The 17,612-nt window shown below is 48.4% G+C and overlaps 1 protein-coding gene across 2 annotated transcripts in view; it reads left to right on the top strand.

Annotated features, from left to right (window-relative positions):
• Positions 1-17,612, top strand: part of KIAA1671 — a 254,234-nt gene that overhangs the window by 82,402 nt on the left and 154,220 nt on the right. For both annotated transcript variants that reach the window (XM_015149947.3, XM_028827933.2), the window contains exons 4-5: positions 872-959; positions 7,282-10,080. In XM_015149947.3, coding sequence (XP_015005433.3) covers positions 872-959; positions 7,282-10,080 — 2,887 coding nt within the window. The remainder of the gene's footprint in view (positions 1-871; positions 960-7,281; positions 10,081-17,612) is intronic.

Here is a 17,612-nt window from a genome sequence, read left to right on the forward strand (position 1 = left end):
ATATGCTTCCTCTCACTGTGTCATCGAAGAGCCTTGGAGAGGCTGTGTGGTTATCTGTCAGATGGGGAAACTGAGGCTTTGAGTTTAGACACAACTCCTCTCAGCCTCACATATCCTAGGAGGCAGACCCTGGGTTGCTGAGAGTAGGTTAGGTTTAAGTGGTTTCATTTCTCTCCCTTTCCTTTTCTTCAAAGTCCCCAGCTCTGAACTAAACACGTGCTACATCTTCAGGTATTTACACCAGAGAGCTCTCCCGGGATGGAAAGCTTCTAGCTCCACCCCCTCTTCCCTTTTTAAGGTGGGGAAAACGAGGCCCAGAGAGGGCCCTGGTGATCCAGAGAGGCAGAGACAGACCTCGGCCCCCACACATTCCTTGACATCCCACTACCCTTCAGTCTGGGGGCTGCTCTGAGGCGGGGCTGCTCTTTTACCTGGCATTGCTAACAACAGCCATTCATTATCCCTCCTGGGGCATCTCCGCTCTTCCCTAAACGCCCTCACATAGCTATTAGGGCCTTGAGCAGCCTCTTATCTGCCCCATAAAAGGGATGGGGAGGTGTTAATTATCCCCGTTTTATAGATGCAGAAACAGAGGCTCAGGTGAGGTCACAAGCCTAACCCAAGCTCCCCCCGTGAAGAGGCAGTAGAGCTGGGACTGGCACCTGGGTGTCTTCCCCCAGCCTGGGGCTCCTTCCACCCCGGTAATGCTGTGTTTAAGGTAGGCTCTCCCCACTGGGCAGTTCTCCTTTTGGTAAGGGGAAAGGAAATGTCCTTTCTTAAGGTTACTTGGCCTGGGCTCCTGAGCTGGTGTGTGGGCTGGGGGGAGTAACAGCTTCCAGCTCCGTAAAGGTAACTCAGATCTCTGCACCAGGTTTTCAAGTTCAGCTTCAAGCAACGAAGTGAAATATGAGAAGAGTGCCGAGCTGAGCGGCGAGTTTCCTAAGGAACCGAGAGAAAAGGTAAGGAGTGGCTATGTGGCACATCTCTCATTAACCAGCAGGCAGTTATAGCTGCGGGGGAACCTCCATGATCTTCTAGACCCCGGGAAGACTCAGAAACGTGTCATGCACACGATAAAACATTTTTTCTTCTAATGTTGAGACTGTGAAGTCCCTTCTGGCATGAAGAGTGGTGACTCCCTACTCCCAGGTGTTAAATGCTGTTTACAAATGTATCAGGCATTTTTTTCTTTGCAAATAGGCAGAGGGGCACGTCTTGCTTATATAGGAGTGCCTGCCTTATTAAAATACTAAAATTTAGGTTTAAGATGTTAATAGAAACTCCTTCAAGGTCTTTCATAATGGTTCTTCCTGCCTTCCCCCTACTTCCCACCTAGCCATAGAAGGAAGAAGTAGGTGGCTGGGCACATTGGCTCACATCTGTAATCCCAGCACTTTGGGAGGCTGAGGTGTGGTGGGAGGATTGCTTGAGCCCACAAGTTTGAGACCAGCCTGGGCAACATAGTGAGACTCTTATCTCTAAAAGAAAAAAATTTTGTTTTGAAATTAGCCAGATGTGGTTGTGTATACCTTATAGTTCTAGTTACTCCAGAGGCTGAGGCAGGAGGATGGCTTGAGTCCAGGACTTTGAGGCTGCAGTGAGCCATGATCACACCACTGCACTCCAGCCTGGGCGACAGAGTGAGACCTGTCTCTAAAAAAATAAAAATATAGGCCGGGCGCGGTAGCTCACACCTGTAATCCCAGCACTTTGGGAGGCCAAGGTGGGCGGATCACAAGGTCAGGAGATCAAGACCATCCTGGCTAACACAGTGAAACCCTGTCTCTACTAAAAACACAAAAAAATTAGCTGGGCATGGTGGTGGGCACCTGTAGTCCCAGCTACTTGGGAGGCTGAGGCAGGAGAATGGCGTGAACCCAGGAGGCGGAGCTTGCAGTGAGCCGAGATTGTGCCACTGAACTCCAGCCTGGGCGGCAGAGCGAGACTCTGTCTCAAAAAAAAATAAAATAAAATAAAAAATAAAAATATAAATATAAATATAAATTAAGACAAAAAGAAAGAAGTAGGTTACCAGCAATTAAATTGCTTAAAAAGTATTTTTATTTCATTTTAATAAGAGAAAACTCATAAAATTAACTGCTAGCTATAATGGTTGATGCTTTCTGCAGAGTCTTAGTTTTTTTTGAAAAAACAGCTTTAATTGAGATACAGTTGACATACAGGAAAGAGCACAGATTTAAAACATTCAACTTGGTGAGTTTCCGTATGTGTGTACACCTGTGAAACTACCATCACAGTCAAAATAGCAAACATCTCCATCACATGCAAAAGGTTCCTCATGCCACTTTGTTTGTTTTTTTTTTTTTTTGGAAACGGAGTTTTGCCCTTGTCGCCCAGGCTAGAGTGCAGTGGCACGATCTTGGCTCACAGCAACGTCCGCCTCCCAAGTTCAAGTGATTCTCCTGCCTCAGCCTCCCTAGTAGCTGGGATTACAGGCATCCACTACCACGCCTGGTGAATTTTTGTATTTTTAGTAGAGATGGGGTTTCGCTATGTTGGCCAGGCTGGTTTCGAACTCCTGACCTCAAGTTGTCCACCCACCTTGGCCTCCCAAAGTGCTGGGATTACAAGTGTGAACCACCATGCCCGGCTGCCACTTTGTAATCTCTCCCTTCCCCTGGTCTTCCCAGCCCATCACAGGTCTGCTTCCTGTCCGTGTAGATTAGTTTGCATTTTCTAGACTTGAATATAAATGGAATCAGTCCTCTTTTATTTTGCCCTTGCTTCTTCACTCAGAGTAGTTATGTTGAGATCATTCATGGTGTAGCATGTATCAGTAGTTCATTCCTTTCTGTTGCTGACTGGTATTCTATTGTGTGAGTAGACCACAATTTGTTTATCCATTCATCTTTTGATGGACAATTAGGTTGTTACCAGTTTGGGGCAATTACCAGTGAAGCTGCTGTGAACATTTGTGGACAAGGCTTTGTAAGAACTTCTATTTCTTTTCTTTTCTTTTTTTCTTTTTCATTTATTTATTTTTTTATTTTTGAGACGGAGTCTCGCTCCGTTGCCCAGGCTGGAGTGCATTGGTGCGATCTCGGCTCACAGCAACATCCGCCTCCCAGGTTCAAGTGATTCTCCTGCCTCAGCTTCCTGAGTCACTGGGACTACAGGCGCCCGCCACCATGCCCAGCTAATTTTTTGTATTTTTAGTAGAGACAAGGTTTCACTGTGTTAGCCAGGATGGTCTTAATCTCCTGACCTCGTGATGCGCCTGCCTCGGCGTCCCAAAGTGCTGGGATTACAGGCATGAGCCACCGTGCCTGGCCTTTTTTTTTAAATTTTTGAGACAGAGTCTCACTCTGTTGCCTGAGATAGTACAGTCACATGATCTCGGCCCACTGCAACCTCTGCCTCCTGGGTTCAAGTAATTCTCATGCCTCAGCCTCCTGAGTAGCTGGGACTACAGGCACGTGCCTCTATGCCCATTTAATTTTTTGTATTTTTAGTAGAGATGGGGTTTCACCATGTTGGTCAGGCCAGTCTTGAACTCCTGACCTCAGATGATCTGCCTGCCTTGGCCTCCAAAAGTGCTGGGATTATAGGCGTGAGCCACGGCATCCGGCCAGGACTTCTGTTTTCTTTTCTCTTGGTTAAACATTTAGGAGTAGAATGGCTGGATCATATGGTAGATGCATGTTTTATGTTTTAAGACACCTCTGTGGAGTTTTAAAAATAATACCAGTGCTTGATTTCGAGCTTGTACCCATCTCAGTAAATCACCAACAAAAGTGGGCTGGCTTTGAATGGCAATACTCACCACCACTCTCGTAGGCGGCGGTTTGCCCTGCAACTTTTATTGTTGCATTTTCTGAATCATTTCTTTGAAAATGGTTAGGGGGGGATCCAATTTAAGTAATTAAAGCTCCTTATATTTGTATTAAAATGCTGTAGTGACAGTAGCGGCAAGGGCAAAAAGGCTGTGTGTAGTGAGAGTGGCAAAATGCTGATTGTCATTAAATTGGGAGGGGTGGGTTGGGCAAGTTCATTATTTTCTCTGTAATTTTGTGTATGTTTGAAACTTTAAAGAAGGGAATAGTTAAGAAAGAAACACTTGCTTTACATGTGATGAGATTTTATCTCTGTAAGTAGACTTTGTATGTGTGTGTATGTGGGTGTGTTTATTGTAGTAAAATACACATAACAAACTGGACGCCGTGGCTCATGCCTATAATCCCAGAACGTTAGGAGGCCAAGGTGGGAAGATTGCTTGAGGCCAGGAGTTTGAGGCTGCAGTGAGCTCTGATTACGCCACTGCACTCCAACCTGGGCAACAGAGCGAGATGCTGTCTTTATTGTATTTATTTATTTATTTATTTTGAGATAGAGTTTTGCTCTTGTTGCCCAGGCTGGAGTGTAATGGCACGATCTCGGCTCACTGCAACCTCTGCGTCCTGGGTTCAAGCGATTCTCCTGCCTCAGCCTCCTGAGTAGCTGGGATTGCAGGCATGTACCACCACCCCCAGATAATTTTGTATTTTTAGTAGAGACGGGGTTTCTCCATGTTGGTCAGGCTGGTCTCGAACTCCTGACCTCAGGTGATCTGCCCGCCTCGGCCTCCAAAAGTTCTAGGATTACAGGCATGAGCCACCGTGCCTGGTTGAAATCCTGTCTTTAAAAAGAAAAAAGTACACATAGCACAAAACATACTATTTTAACTTATTTTTTTTTGAGACGGAGTCTCGCTCTGTCGCCCAGGCTGGAGTGCAGTGGTGCGATCTCGGCTCACTGCAAGCTCCGCCTCCCAGGTTCACGCCATTCTCCTGCCTCAGCCTTTCGAGTAGCTGGGACTACAGGCGCCCGCCACCACGCCCGGCTAATTTTTTGTATTTTTCAGTAGAGAAGGGGTTTCACTGTGTTAGCCAGGATGGTCTCGATCTCCTGACCTCGTGATCTGCCCGCCTCGGCCTCCCAAAGTGCTGGGATTACAGGCGTGAGCCACCGCGCCCGGCTATTTTAACTATTTTTAAAGAAAAATAATGAATTTGTGAAATTTACAAAATTTACAAAGTTTCAAAAATTCACATTCTTTCTAATATATATATAAATAATACAAAGAGAGTTCTGAAAGGCTCTTCAAGGATCATAACCCATTGGTAATAGCTGTTATCCAGGAACGGGGACTGGTATTTGAACAAGGGAACAAAAATGATTTGAACTTTGGCCGGGCGTGGCAGCTCACACCTGTAATCCCAGCACTTTGGGAGGCCAAGGCGGGTGGTTTACCTGAGGTTGGGAGTTCGAGACCAGCCTGACCAACATGGAGAAATGCCGTCTCTACTAAAAATACAAAAAAAATTAGCCAGGTGTGGTGGCGCATGCCTGTAATCCTAGCTACTCGGGAGGCTGAGGCAGGAGAATCACTTGAACCTGGGAGGCAGAGATTGCAGTGAACCAAGATCGCGCCATTGCACTCTTGCACTCCAACCTGGGTGACAAGAGCAAAACTCCATCTCAAAAAAAAAAAAAAAGAATTGAACTTTGTATTGTTTGGATTCCTTTACAATCAGAATTGATTCATATATTGTTTATGCAAAATGTACATATTAAAATATAAACAGGCTGGGTGCGGTGGCTCGTGTTTGTAATCCCAGCACTTTCGGAGGCTGAGGCGGGTGGATCACTCGAAGCCAGGAGTTCAAGACCAGTCTGGCCAACATGGTGAAATGCCATCACTACTAAAAACACACAAAAATTGGCTGGGTGTGGTGGTGCATGCCTGCGCTCTCAGTTACTCGGGAGGCTGAGGCAGAAGAATCGCTTGAACCTGGGAGGTGGAGGTTGCAGTGAGCCACGATCGTGCCATTGCACTCCAGCCTGGGTGAAAGAGGGAGACTCCATCTCAAAAAAAAATGTGTATATGTGTGTGTGTGTGTGTATATATATGTGTGTGTGTGTGTGTGTGTATATATAGATATATATTTAAACAAAGGTTTACAGTCAGTGTTTTTAGAGCACTTCACTGGCATTCCATCATCTACAGCAGGGGTTAGCAAACTGTGCCCCTGCCCTTATTATAACTATTTTAAAGTGCACAACTGACTGGCATTAAAGATGTTTTCAGTGTTGTGTAAGCATCACCACTATCTAGTTCCAGAATCTTCTGTCACCTCAAGTGGAAACCTTGTGTCCTCATCACCCATTCCCAGGCATCCACTAATCTACTTTCTGTCTCTATGGATTAACCTATGATGTGTGTGTGTATATATATACATTTTTATATATATGTACTTTTATATTTATATGTGCTGTATATAAATGGAGTCTTGTAACATGTAGCTTTTTGACTGGCTTCTTTTGCTTAGCATAATATTTTCAAAATTCATCCACGATGTAGCATGAATCAGTATTTAATTCCTTTTATTTATTTTTTTAGACGGAGGCTCGCTCTGTCGCCCAGGCTGGAGTTCAGTGCCACAACCTCGGCTCAGTGCAATCTCCGCCCTCCAGGTTCAAGCAATTCTCTTGCCTCAGCCTCCCAAGTTGCCGGGACTACAGGCGTGTGCCACCACACCTGGCTAGTATTTTTAGTAGAGACGGGGTTTCACCACGTTGACCAGGCTGGTCTCGAATTCCTGAGCTTAGGTGATCCGCCCGCCTCGGCCTCCCAAACTGCTAGGATCACAGGTTTGAGCCACCGCACCCGGCCTTTAATTCCTTTTAAAAGATTTTGGTTTTTTTTGTATAGATGAGGTCTGACTATTTTGCCCAGGCTGGTCTGGGACTCCTGGACTTAAGCGATCCTCCCATCTCAGCTTCCCGAAGTACTGGGATTACAGGCATGAGCCACCGCACCTGGCGGGATCTGCCTCTTTCTATGGTAACCAGTGCCTGTGCACTAGTCCATCGTTTGGAGATAATTGAAATTTAGCCAATGCCCTTCCAGTGCGCATTCAGGTTGTTTCTGTGTTCTTTTGCTTACACCAATGGTACTCTCTCAGCTTTCTTGTTCGTGTAGACTTGTGCATGTGGGCAAAGAGTCCTGGGAGGAACTTGGCCGGATAAAAGGAAATGAGTATTTTAACATCAGGATAGATACACTGCATTGCCCAAAGTCGGGTTCATTGATATTCTCTCCAACAGTATCTGAGTGTCCATTTCCCCACATCCTCGCCCATACTGGGTGTGTTCATTCTTTTCAATTTTATGGTATTTCATTGTTTTAATTATACAAGCAGCCCTTTCAATCACTCCACTTTTTCCTTTCCATCTCGAATCTTTTAACATTGAGGTGTTTCTTTTTTTGTTTCTTTCCAGCAAAAGGAGGGGCATGGTTTGGATGGAAGCCCCTGGAAGCCTGGGACACTCCGGGAGAAGTCCAGGCAGACGGAGCGGAAGGTTAGCTCTAACCAAGACCCGGACAGCTGCCGCGGTGGAACCTCAGTGGAGGCGCCGTGCCCTTCTGACGTCACTCCAGAAGATGATCGGAGCTTCCAGACTGTGTGGGCCACAGTGTTTGAGCACCATGTGGAGAGACACACAGTGGCTGACCAGTCTGGACATTGTCTCTCCACCACACCCCCTGGTGACACGGCCAATGCCCGTGTCTCAGAACCCAGGCCGAGGCCTGAGATGGGCTCTTGGCTGGGCAGGGACCCGCCGAGGCCTGAGATGGGCTCTTGGCTGGGCAGGGACCCACCAGACATGACAAAACTCAAGAAAGAGAATGCCAAAGGGTTTGACAATCCCGAGATGGAGAAATTGGGACGAACTGCCCTTTTGAACGGTGAACTGAGACCGTTTCACACGCCTCTCCGGGAAAAATATCCTTTGGCTGAGAACCGCAATAATAACACCTTCCTCAAACACTGGGAAAATCCTCCCCCATCGCAGAGGATTGAGCCCAGGTATGACATTGTGCATGCAGTGGGGGAGCGTGTGCACAGCGAGGCCGTCTCACCGGCACCGGAGGAGAAAGCGGTCACACTCCGCAGCCGCAGGTCTTGGCTCTCACTGAAAGACAGGCAGCTGTCCCAGGAGGTCACCCCTGCTGACCTGGAGTGTGGTTTGGAAGGTCAGGCAGGGTCCGTCCAAAGGGCCAGTTTGATTTGGGAAGCTCGAGGCATGCCTGAGGCTAGTGGGCTGAAGTCTGGGGGCAATTGCCCGTCGCCCAAATGGACAGGCGGGGCGGTGGTGAGCTCGCACAAAGCCACCGTGGGGGTCAGTGAAGAGCACTGTGCTCCCGGGGCCACCTCTGTCCGGGCTGTCAAGGCTGCCGTCTGGGAAAGCCAGCATGAGGGGCCAGAAGGGGCCAGAAGCAAGCCAGGAGAAGGAGCAAGGGGCCAACCCCAAGGATGCCCCCTAGATCCTCCTTCCAGACCTTCGAATGAGCCTTCTGACTCCCAAGCACGAACACATCCAGATGCATTTGCTGTGCAGAAAGGGCCCTTCGTTGTAGCTGCCAGGGAGGGTGATCCAAGGCCGGCCCAGGTGCCACAGCTTGCAGTCAAAATGCGGAAAGCCAGCCCCACGGACCAGAGAATGGACAGATGGCGGCGGCGGACTTTACCCCCCAACGTGAAGTTTGATACATTCAGTTCTCTCGTCCCAGAGGACTCTCCACATGTGGTGCACAGACGAACAGATTATGTGAGCCCCACAGCCAGTGCCTTAAGAAAACCTCAACTATTCCACTACATGGTGGAGACCCAGGAGGTTACCCCAGGCGCTTCATGGGATCAGGCCTCCCCAGCAGTGAAGCAAGGGTCACCTGTGGAACCCAAGGCGACATTTTTTGCAGTCACCTATCAGATTCCCAGTACTCAAAAGGCAAAGGGTGTGGTTCTGTCAGGGGCTGAAAACTTGCTGGAACATTCTAGAAAAATCACTCCACCCCCATCTCCTCATTCTTTAACATCTACTTTGGTTTCTCTTGGTCATGAAGAGGCATTGGAGATGGCAGGCAGTAAAAACTGGATGAAGGGACGAGAGCATGAAAATGCAAGCATTTTAAAAACTCTGAAGCCAACAGACCGTCCATCATCTGTTGGGGCCAGGAGTCTGGAGCCTTTCACTGGAAGAATCATTGATGTGGATGCCTTATGGAGTCATCGGGGATCAGAAGATGGCCCTCGTCCTCAAAACGATTGGAAGGAAAGTGCGAACAAGATTTCCCCCAGCGGTGAAGCTCCCCAAACCACCCCGACTCTGAGGAGTCGCCCAAAAGATCTCCCTGTGAGAAGGAAGACTGATGTGATCAGTGAGACGTTCCCAGGTAAAATCAGAGACGGGTACAGATCAAGCGTTCTTGACATTGATGCCCTGATGGCGGAGTACCAGGAGCTGTCGCTGAAAGTCCCTGGGGAGGCTCAGGAGAGGAGGAGGAGTCCCACAGCAGAGTCCAGTACATTGCCTCGGGAGAGGCCTGTTCAGCCAGGTGGGGTGGAGCAGAGAAGGAGGAGCCTGAAGGAGGTGCCCGATACTGGGGGTCTCTGGAAACCGGCCAGCTCTGCCGAAATAAACCACAGTTTCACTCCTGGCTTAGGCAAGCAGCCAGCAGAGACCTCAGAGCCAGCCATGGGCACCAAATCTAGTCCTCCCTTCTGGGCTCTGCCACCCTCGGCTCCTTCTGAAAAGTATCCAGGGAGGGGCTCTCCTATCTCTGTGGATCCCAGGAAAAAAACCTTGGGGTTCGCTGAGGATGACAGAAAGGCCTTTGCCAGTAAATATCACGTTGCAAAGTGTCAGAATTACCTGGCTGAATCAAAGCCCTCTGCTCGGGAGGATCCAGGCAGTGGGGTCAGAGTGTCACCCAAATCGCCCCCTGCTGACCAGAAGAAAGGGACCCCAAGGAAATCCTCTGGGCGGGGAGAGGAGGGCAGTGTGGCCCAGTGGGTTGACCACCCACGTGACTGTGGACGGGCGCCGCTGGATATCAAGAGGACCTACTCAGAGAAGGGGCCCCCTGCCAGCATCCGAGAGGGCCTGTCCATCATGCATGAAGCCAGAGAGAGGAGGCGAGAGCAGCCCAAAGGGAGGCCCAGCCTTACTGGAGAGAATTTGGAGGCCAAAATGGGACCCTGTTGGTGGGAGTCAGGGACTGGAGATAGCCACAAGGTAAGTACCAAGGCTCTTTTTAATTTTGTCAAACGTGGATTAAACATCTAGCCTAGGGGGCCGAAATTCAGATTTTGTATGGCCCACACGGGTACATAAATGAGTGGAGTCAGGCTGGGTGTGAGGCTCCAAGGAAGGGTGTGGATTGCGGCAGATGGAGAGCTCTTGCCCTCTCTGAACTGGGAACTGCTGCTTGGTCCTACCTGGTTCTCTTGTTTGTTTGAAACAAAGAGTCTTGCTCAGTTGCCCAGGCTGGAGTGCAGTGGTACGATCATGGCTCACTACAGCCGTAATCTCCTGGGCTGAAGCCATCCTTCTGCCTCAGCTTCCCAAATAGCTGGGATGACAGGCATGCGCCACCATGCTTGGCTAATTTTTTATTTTTTGTAGAGACAGGGTTTTGCCACGTTGCCCAGGCTGGTCTCAAACTCCTGGGCTCAAGTGATCATCTTGCCTTGGCCTTCCAAAGTGCTGGGATTACAGGCATGTGCCACCACGCCTAGCCCAGCTGGTTCTTCACCGGCAGGAATGTTGGCCTTGAGATGGCAAACCTCATTTATCAAGAGAATCTGAAAATATAGAGTTTTATGTGTAATCCCATTAGGAAATGAGGAGGCCTTTTTTTCTTTTGAGATGGAGTCTCGCTCTGTCACCCAGGCTGGAGTGTGGTGGCGCAATCTTGGCTCACTGCGAGCTCTGCCTCCCGGGTTCACACCATTCTCCTGCCTCAGCCTCACGCCCGGCTTATTTTTTTTTTTTTTCGTATTTTTAGTAGAGACGGGGTTTCACCGTGTTAGCCAGAATGGTCTCAATCTCTTGACCTCGTGATCCACCCGCCTCGGCCTCCCAAAGTGCTGGGATTACAGGCATGAGCTGCTGCGCCCGGCCGAGGAGGACTTATTTTTAAAAATGCTCTTCAGCCCAAACAAGACTTGTCTGCTAGCCCCATACAGCCCACGGGCCACCTGTTTTACACTTCTGTCCTACAATGACAATAATGATAGATATTAATGGTAGCTTTATTGTGCTTCTGCTGTATAGTAGCCTGTTGTATCCTGTTCATTATTATCATTATTATTATTTGTTTATTTTTTTTTGAGATAGAGTCTCGCTCTGTCGCCCAGGCTGGAGTGCAGTGGTGTGATCTCAGCTCACTGCAAGCTCCGCCTCCCGGGTTCACGCCATTCTCCCGCCTCAGGTTCCTGAGTAGCTGGGACTACAGGTGCCCACCACCATGCCCGGCTAATTTTTTGTATTTTTAGTAGAGACAGGGTTTCACTGTGTTAGCCAGGATGGTCTCAATATCCTGACCTTGTGATCCGCCCGCCTCGGCCTCCCAAAGTGCTGGGATTACAGGCGTGAGCCACCGCGCCTGGCCTCCTGTTCATTATCGTATCCCCAGAATCCAGCATCATGCTTGACATACTGTGAATGTCCAAGAAATATTTGTTGAATGAGTGAACAACTGATCTTAGTGAGGTTTTGGGTTCCAACAGAAGCAGACCCTTGTATTTTTTTTTTTTTCTTTTTTTTGAGATGGAGTCTCACACTGTCACCTGGCTGGAATACAGTGGTGCAATCTCAGCTCATTGCAACCTCCGCCTCCCGGGTTCAAGTGATTCTCCTGCCTCAGCCTTCCAAGTAGCTGGGATTACAGGAGCCCGCCACCACACCTGGCTAGTTTTTTGTATTTTTTTTTTTTAAGTAGAGATACGGTTTCATTATTTTGGCCAGGCTGGTCTTGAACTCCTGACCTCGTGATCCACCTGCCTTGGCCTCCCAAAGTGCTGAGATTACAGGTGTGAGCCCCCGCGCCCGGCCTGTAAGCACATTTTAAGGGGGTGATCCCAGGAAGAACCAGTAGGGGAGAGAAGAAGTGAGGCAGGTGCTACAGGGGCCGTGGTGGGCCACTGAGGATCAGTCTCACTGGAGACACCTGGGAGGCAGCCTGGAACACCTCTGAAGTTGTCGTGTCCAGGGGTCAAGGCATCTGGAGTATGTATTTTCCAGTCCCTCTGTCCTTGCCTGAGGCTGTTTGTGGGGTCATGAACATTCAGACCTTTCCATCCTGGCTAGCACCATGCTCAGCAGAAGAAAGAAAATCCGGCTTCCTTTGTTCAGTGAAGAACAGAAGGAAAGAGAAGGACGGATGGCAGGGTGGGGGGTGGGGAGGAAAGGAGGGGGGATCACTTTAATTGCAAGCACACCCTTTTTGGGGTGCATAAGCAGAACAGCTGTGAAGAAACCCTCACCCAAATAAGCCACTTTGTTTCTAACACACACACAAATTCAAATCTACCCAAATATCAATCAGTGAGGCTCTAGGGTGTTGGCAGGGGGCCCCTTCTCTTGATCTTTGGCATATACTTGAGTGTTGGGCAGAGTGCTGACACTACCTACTGCTGGTGTGATCATCTTCCTGTATAGATGGAGAAGAAAACAAAACAAAAAAACAGCGGCTCAGGGAGGTGAAGTAACTTGTCTCAGGTCACATAGCAGTAAGTGGCAAAACTGGTATTTGAACCAAAATCTGGCCTATTACCCAACAGGTAGTGGGCCATGTTCTACGAGACCATTCTGGTGAAGAACCATGAAGGTGGGGAAGAAATCTGAGGCACAGGGACCACCCTTTGGAAGCTTCTGCTCTCTGTGGGGAGATGGGGCACTGTGGTCCAAGACTGGGGAGTGATGGGGTGCAGAGGGAGGCACTGAAGAGGAGGCCCAGGGTGTCCTGGAGGAGGTGCTGGTCTCAGCCCAAGCTTGAGAGATGGCCATGTGTTTGGGTGGGCTGATGAGAGGAGGTGAGGGTATTCTCAGCAGGGCACAGCATGGACAAAGGTTTGGAGGTGGGAAAAGCGTAGGATGTTGTGGGGGACATGTGGAAACTGACTTAGCACCGCCCTGTGTGATGTGGCAGCAGCAAATCAGGCCCCAGATTCCACCTTTGCCACTTGCAGACTGAGTGATGCAGGGCAAAACCTTTCACCTCCCTGCACCTGAGTTTTCTTGTGTGTAAAAGGGACTAGGTGGCCAGTCTGGACGTGGATGCTACAGAAAGGAAACACTGGGATACTGTCAGTAGCGATCATGCAGTGAGGATTTGTCTCCAGTTTAGAGTGGGTGAGTGGTGGAGTTAGGCTTTGAACCCATGTCTGTTCCCAAGAGGCCAAGCTCTCTTAACCACGCTCAGGATCATGCAGACTTGGCGTCTCAGTCTCCACGCTGCTACTTGCCTGCTGTGTGTAAAGCAGCCTCTTGGCCTCTCCTAGCCTGAGTTTCCCCACCAGAGTTAACAGGGATTCCTGCCCCAAAGCACTGTTACTAGACTGAATTGAAATAAAGCACCCAGCTTGAGCCACCCCCGTGTGCTTCCTGAGAAGGCTTTCACCTGTGCCCACCCGCAGGCTAATATCGTGGCAACAGTGGCAGAAGGAAGAGGCCGTGGAAATGCAACACTTTATCTGTTTGCCAGCACCTTGCTCAGGGCTTGCTGGTGGTGAGGGAGTTGGGATGTTGTAGAGGGGGGATCCTGGGCTCAGCGCTGTCCCGCAGCCCAGCCTTGGATGCCTGCCCGGAGCATGCAGGCACCAGCAGTGCTGGTTGTCAGGGGATCTGTTTTCTCACCAAGAGATTGGGAAGCCTTGGACCAGCTTCCCGTTTCTCTCTTGTCTCCTGCCCAAAGATCTTTGGTTCTCGATCTTAAAAAACATATAATAATAAATACATAAAAACACACCAATACAGAAGGAAAAAATGTTGGTTGTTAAAATTTCAAAGCTTACAGGGGTATAGAAAATAAAAGGTGAGTGTTCCCCAGAGGCAGCCACCATTGCAGTTGTTTACGTCCTTTCTGTCTTTTCTATATTGACAGTCACTTATCAATCATATATATGTGCATAATTGTCATACTTTTCATATTGCAATAATAGCGAATGCTTGCGTAAAATTTGAAATACTGTAGAAAAATGGTGTAGAGAGAAAATCTCCTTTAAATACTGAGTGTGGTGCGTAAACTGGGGAACACCCTCCAGGCCCATTAGGGGTTTTTAGCCGTGGACAATTTTGGCCCCGGGGCACATTTGGCAGTGTCTGGAGACATATTTTGTTGTTGTCACACCCTGGGAAGAGGTTGCTATTAGCGTCTCGTGGGTAGAAGCCAAGCGTGCTGCCCAATATCCTACAAGGCACAAGACGGCCCCCACTGCAAAGAATGCTCCAGCCCCAAGTGTTTGCAGTTTGTAGGTTGAGGAACCCTGGTCTAGACACAGACATAGATATAGGTAAATGCATAGACTTAGATACAGGTAAATACATAAGCTTTCTATGGAAACGTCGACGACAACAGTCTACAGAAAATCTTGTGGCTTAGGTTTTTTTTTTTTTTTTTTTTTGAGACAGTTTGGCTCTTGTTACCTAGGCTGGAGTGCAGTGGCACGATCTCGGCTCACTGCAACCCCCGCCTCCCGGGTTCAAGTGATTCTCCTGCCTCAGCCTCCTGAGTAGGTGGGACTACAGGTGCACACCACCATGCCTGGCTAATTTTTTGTATCTTTAGTAGAGATGAGGTTTCACCATGTTGACCAGGCTGGTTTTGAACTCCTGGCCTCAAGCAATCTACCTGTCTTGGCCTCCCAAACTGCTAGGATTACAGGCGTGAGCCACCGCACCCGGCCTCCCCTTCCTCTTTTTAATGGTTGGTAATTATTGCATTATGTGACTGAGCCTAATCTGTTTTCACCTAGACCCTCACTGATGGGTATTTGGGTGGATTTGAATTTTTCTGTGTATTAGAAACAGGGTTGCGCTGGATGCAGTGGCTCATATCTGTAATCCCAACACTTTGGGAGGCCGAGGCTGGAGGATCACTTGAGGTCACGAGTTCGAGACCAGTCTGGCCAACATGGTGAAACTCCATCTCTACTAAAAATACAAAAATTAGCTGGGTGTGGTGGCACATGCCTGTAATCCCAGGTACTCAGGAGGCTGAGGCAGGAGAATTGCTTGAACCTAGGAAGCGGAGATTGTAGTGAGCCGAGATCCGGCCGCTGCACTCCAGCTTGGGTGACAGAGCAAGACCCTGTCTCAAGAAAAAAATAGGCCGGGCGCGGTGGCTCAAGCCTGTAATCCCAGCACTTTGGGAGGCCGAGACGGGCGGATCACGAGGTCGGGAGATCGAGACCATCCTGGTTAACACGGTGAAACCCCGTCTCTACTAAAAAATACAAAAAACTAGCCGGGCGAGGTGGCGGGCGCCTGTAGTCCCAGCTACTCGGGAGGCTGAGGCAGGAGAATGGCGTGAACCCGGGAGGCGGAGCTTGCAGTGAGCTGAGATCCGGCCACTGCACTCCAGCCTGGGTGACAGAGCGAGACTCCGTCTCAAAAAAAAAAAAAAAAAAAAAAAAAAAAATAATAATAATAATAATAAGAAGAAGAAGAAGAAGAAGAAGAAAAAAATAATAATAAGAAGAAAAAGAAACAAGGTTGCTTCCTTGGGTGAGGGTTTCTTGATTTACAGCCCAAAAGGGTGTGATTGTAATTCAAGTAATCCCTTCCTCTCTTTTTCTCCGTTCTTTACTTAACAAACATTTATAGAAACTGTTTCCCAGACCCAGCTGTAGTATTTCGTTTATTTAAATTATTTATTTTAGTTCTAAGAGAGAGAGGATTTCACGTGGCTCCACTCCAAAAATACTTAAAAACATACAATAAAAATTCCCCTGATACCTGCCGTGCTTACATTTCTTCCACCCGGTAATCACTTTTATTCCCTTTTTTTTGGTCCACATTCTTTTGAGGCTCCTTTATGAATATACAAGCACGTAGAAGTACATATTTTTATTTTTGCTTTACTTTTCCATAATAGAGAGCATTTTGTCTAAGTGGTTGAAACTTTGGTTGCCTATGGGAGTAACACAGGGAATCCTAAAAGATATCAATGACTGGGCCTCTCTCCAGGCCAGTTAGGTCAGAATCTCTGGGGGAGGACCTGTCTTTGTTAGTTATGAAAGCTCCCCAGGGGAATCTTGGGTTGAGGATCTCTGCTGAACCCACAGATTTTCCACCTTTCTGTTTTTCATATAATGTGTCTTGAGAGTTTTTTTTTTTTGAGCTAAGGTTTCGCTCTGTCACTCAGACTGGAGTGTAGTAGCGAGATCACGGCTCACTGCTGGAGTGGTCATGGCCTCAGCCTCCTGGGCTCCAGCAATCCTCCCACCTCAGCCTCCCAAGCAGCTGGGACTACAATCATATGCCACCACTCCTGGCTAATTTTTTTTTTTCTTCTTTCTTTCTTTCTTTTTTTTTTTTTTTTGAGATGGAGTCTTGCTCTGTCGCCCAGACAGAGTGCTGGAGTGCACTGGTGCGATCTTGGCTCACTGCAAGCTCTGCATCCCGGGTTCACGCCATTCTTTTGCCTCAGCTTCCCAAGTAGCTGGGACTATAGGTGCCCACCACCACGCCCAGCTGATTTTTTTGTATTGTTAGTAGAGACGGGGTTTCACCGTGTTAGCCAGGATGGACTCGATCTCCTGACTTCGTGATCCGCCCGCCTCGGCCTCCCAAAGTACTGGGATTACAGGCATGAGCCACCGTGCCCGGCCAATTTTTTTTCTTTTTTTGTAGAGCTAGAAGTCTCCCTATGTTACCCAGGCTGGTATCAAACCCCTGGGCTCAAGCGATCCTCCTGCTTTTGCCTCCCAAAGTCCTGGGACTACAGGCGGGAGCCACTTCACCTGGTCTGAGAGTTTTTGGATTCAGCTTACAGACAGCATCCTCATTTTTATTTTTATTTTTGGTTGCTTGTGGATGTAGCCCAGTTTCTTTAACCCTTTCTTGTGGATGCTATTTCCAATCCTTTGTATTTCAAACCATGTATACATATCGTGGTGCACACCTGCAGGTATATCCACAGGCTAAGAATGCTGACTGCCCTTCTACGGGGGAATATGGTTGTAGTTTTGTAGAATTGTGTTCGTGTGCCCTGCAGTGGAGCTATACCTGTGACTTCCTTACTGGCCTCTTTCATTTCATCCTTCCCTGGTGTATCAGACTTCTGGAGGTCACCCTCTGACCCCATGAGTGCCCCTTACCTTTGACTGTGGTTTGGTTTGCTTTCTCCTGTTGTGAGCGAGGATGGCATCTTGTGAGGTATGTGAGGCCATTTGTATTTCTTTCTTGTAACCCACGTGCTTATGTTCCACCTGCTTTTTGTTGGTCCTTTTATCATTGATTTCTTAGAGCTCTTTATTAGGAGATGAATCTTTGTACTTGTATCATTTGGTTTCTTTCTGGAAACAGCCCCAGACTGCATACTGGGCAGACCTAGGATTAAACCCTACTTTGCAGGACTCTGGGCACCTCCCAGACCTCTTTGAGCCTTAGTTTCCTCATCTGTAGGATGGGACTCCTGCCTGCTTCATGGACTTGTCAGAGATTTATCATGAGATAATGTGTGGTCAACCCTTCACCCAGGAGCTGGTATGAAGAGCTTGAAGAAATCAGAGGGAAGCACTTTGGGGTTAACCTCCAGCCCT

This window comes from Macaca mulatta, chromosome 10, assembly GCF_049350105.2.
Source record: "Macaca mulatta isolate MMU2019108-1 chromosome 10, T2T-MMU8v2.0, whole genome shotgun sequence".
NCBI lineage: Eukaryota > Metazoa > Chordata > Mammalia > Primates > Cercopithecidae > Macaca > Macaca mulatta.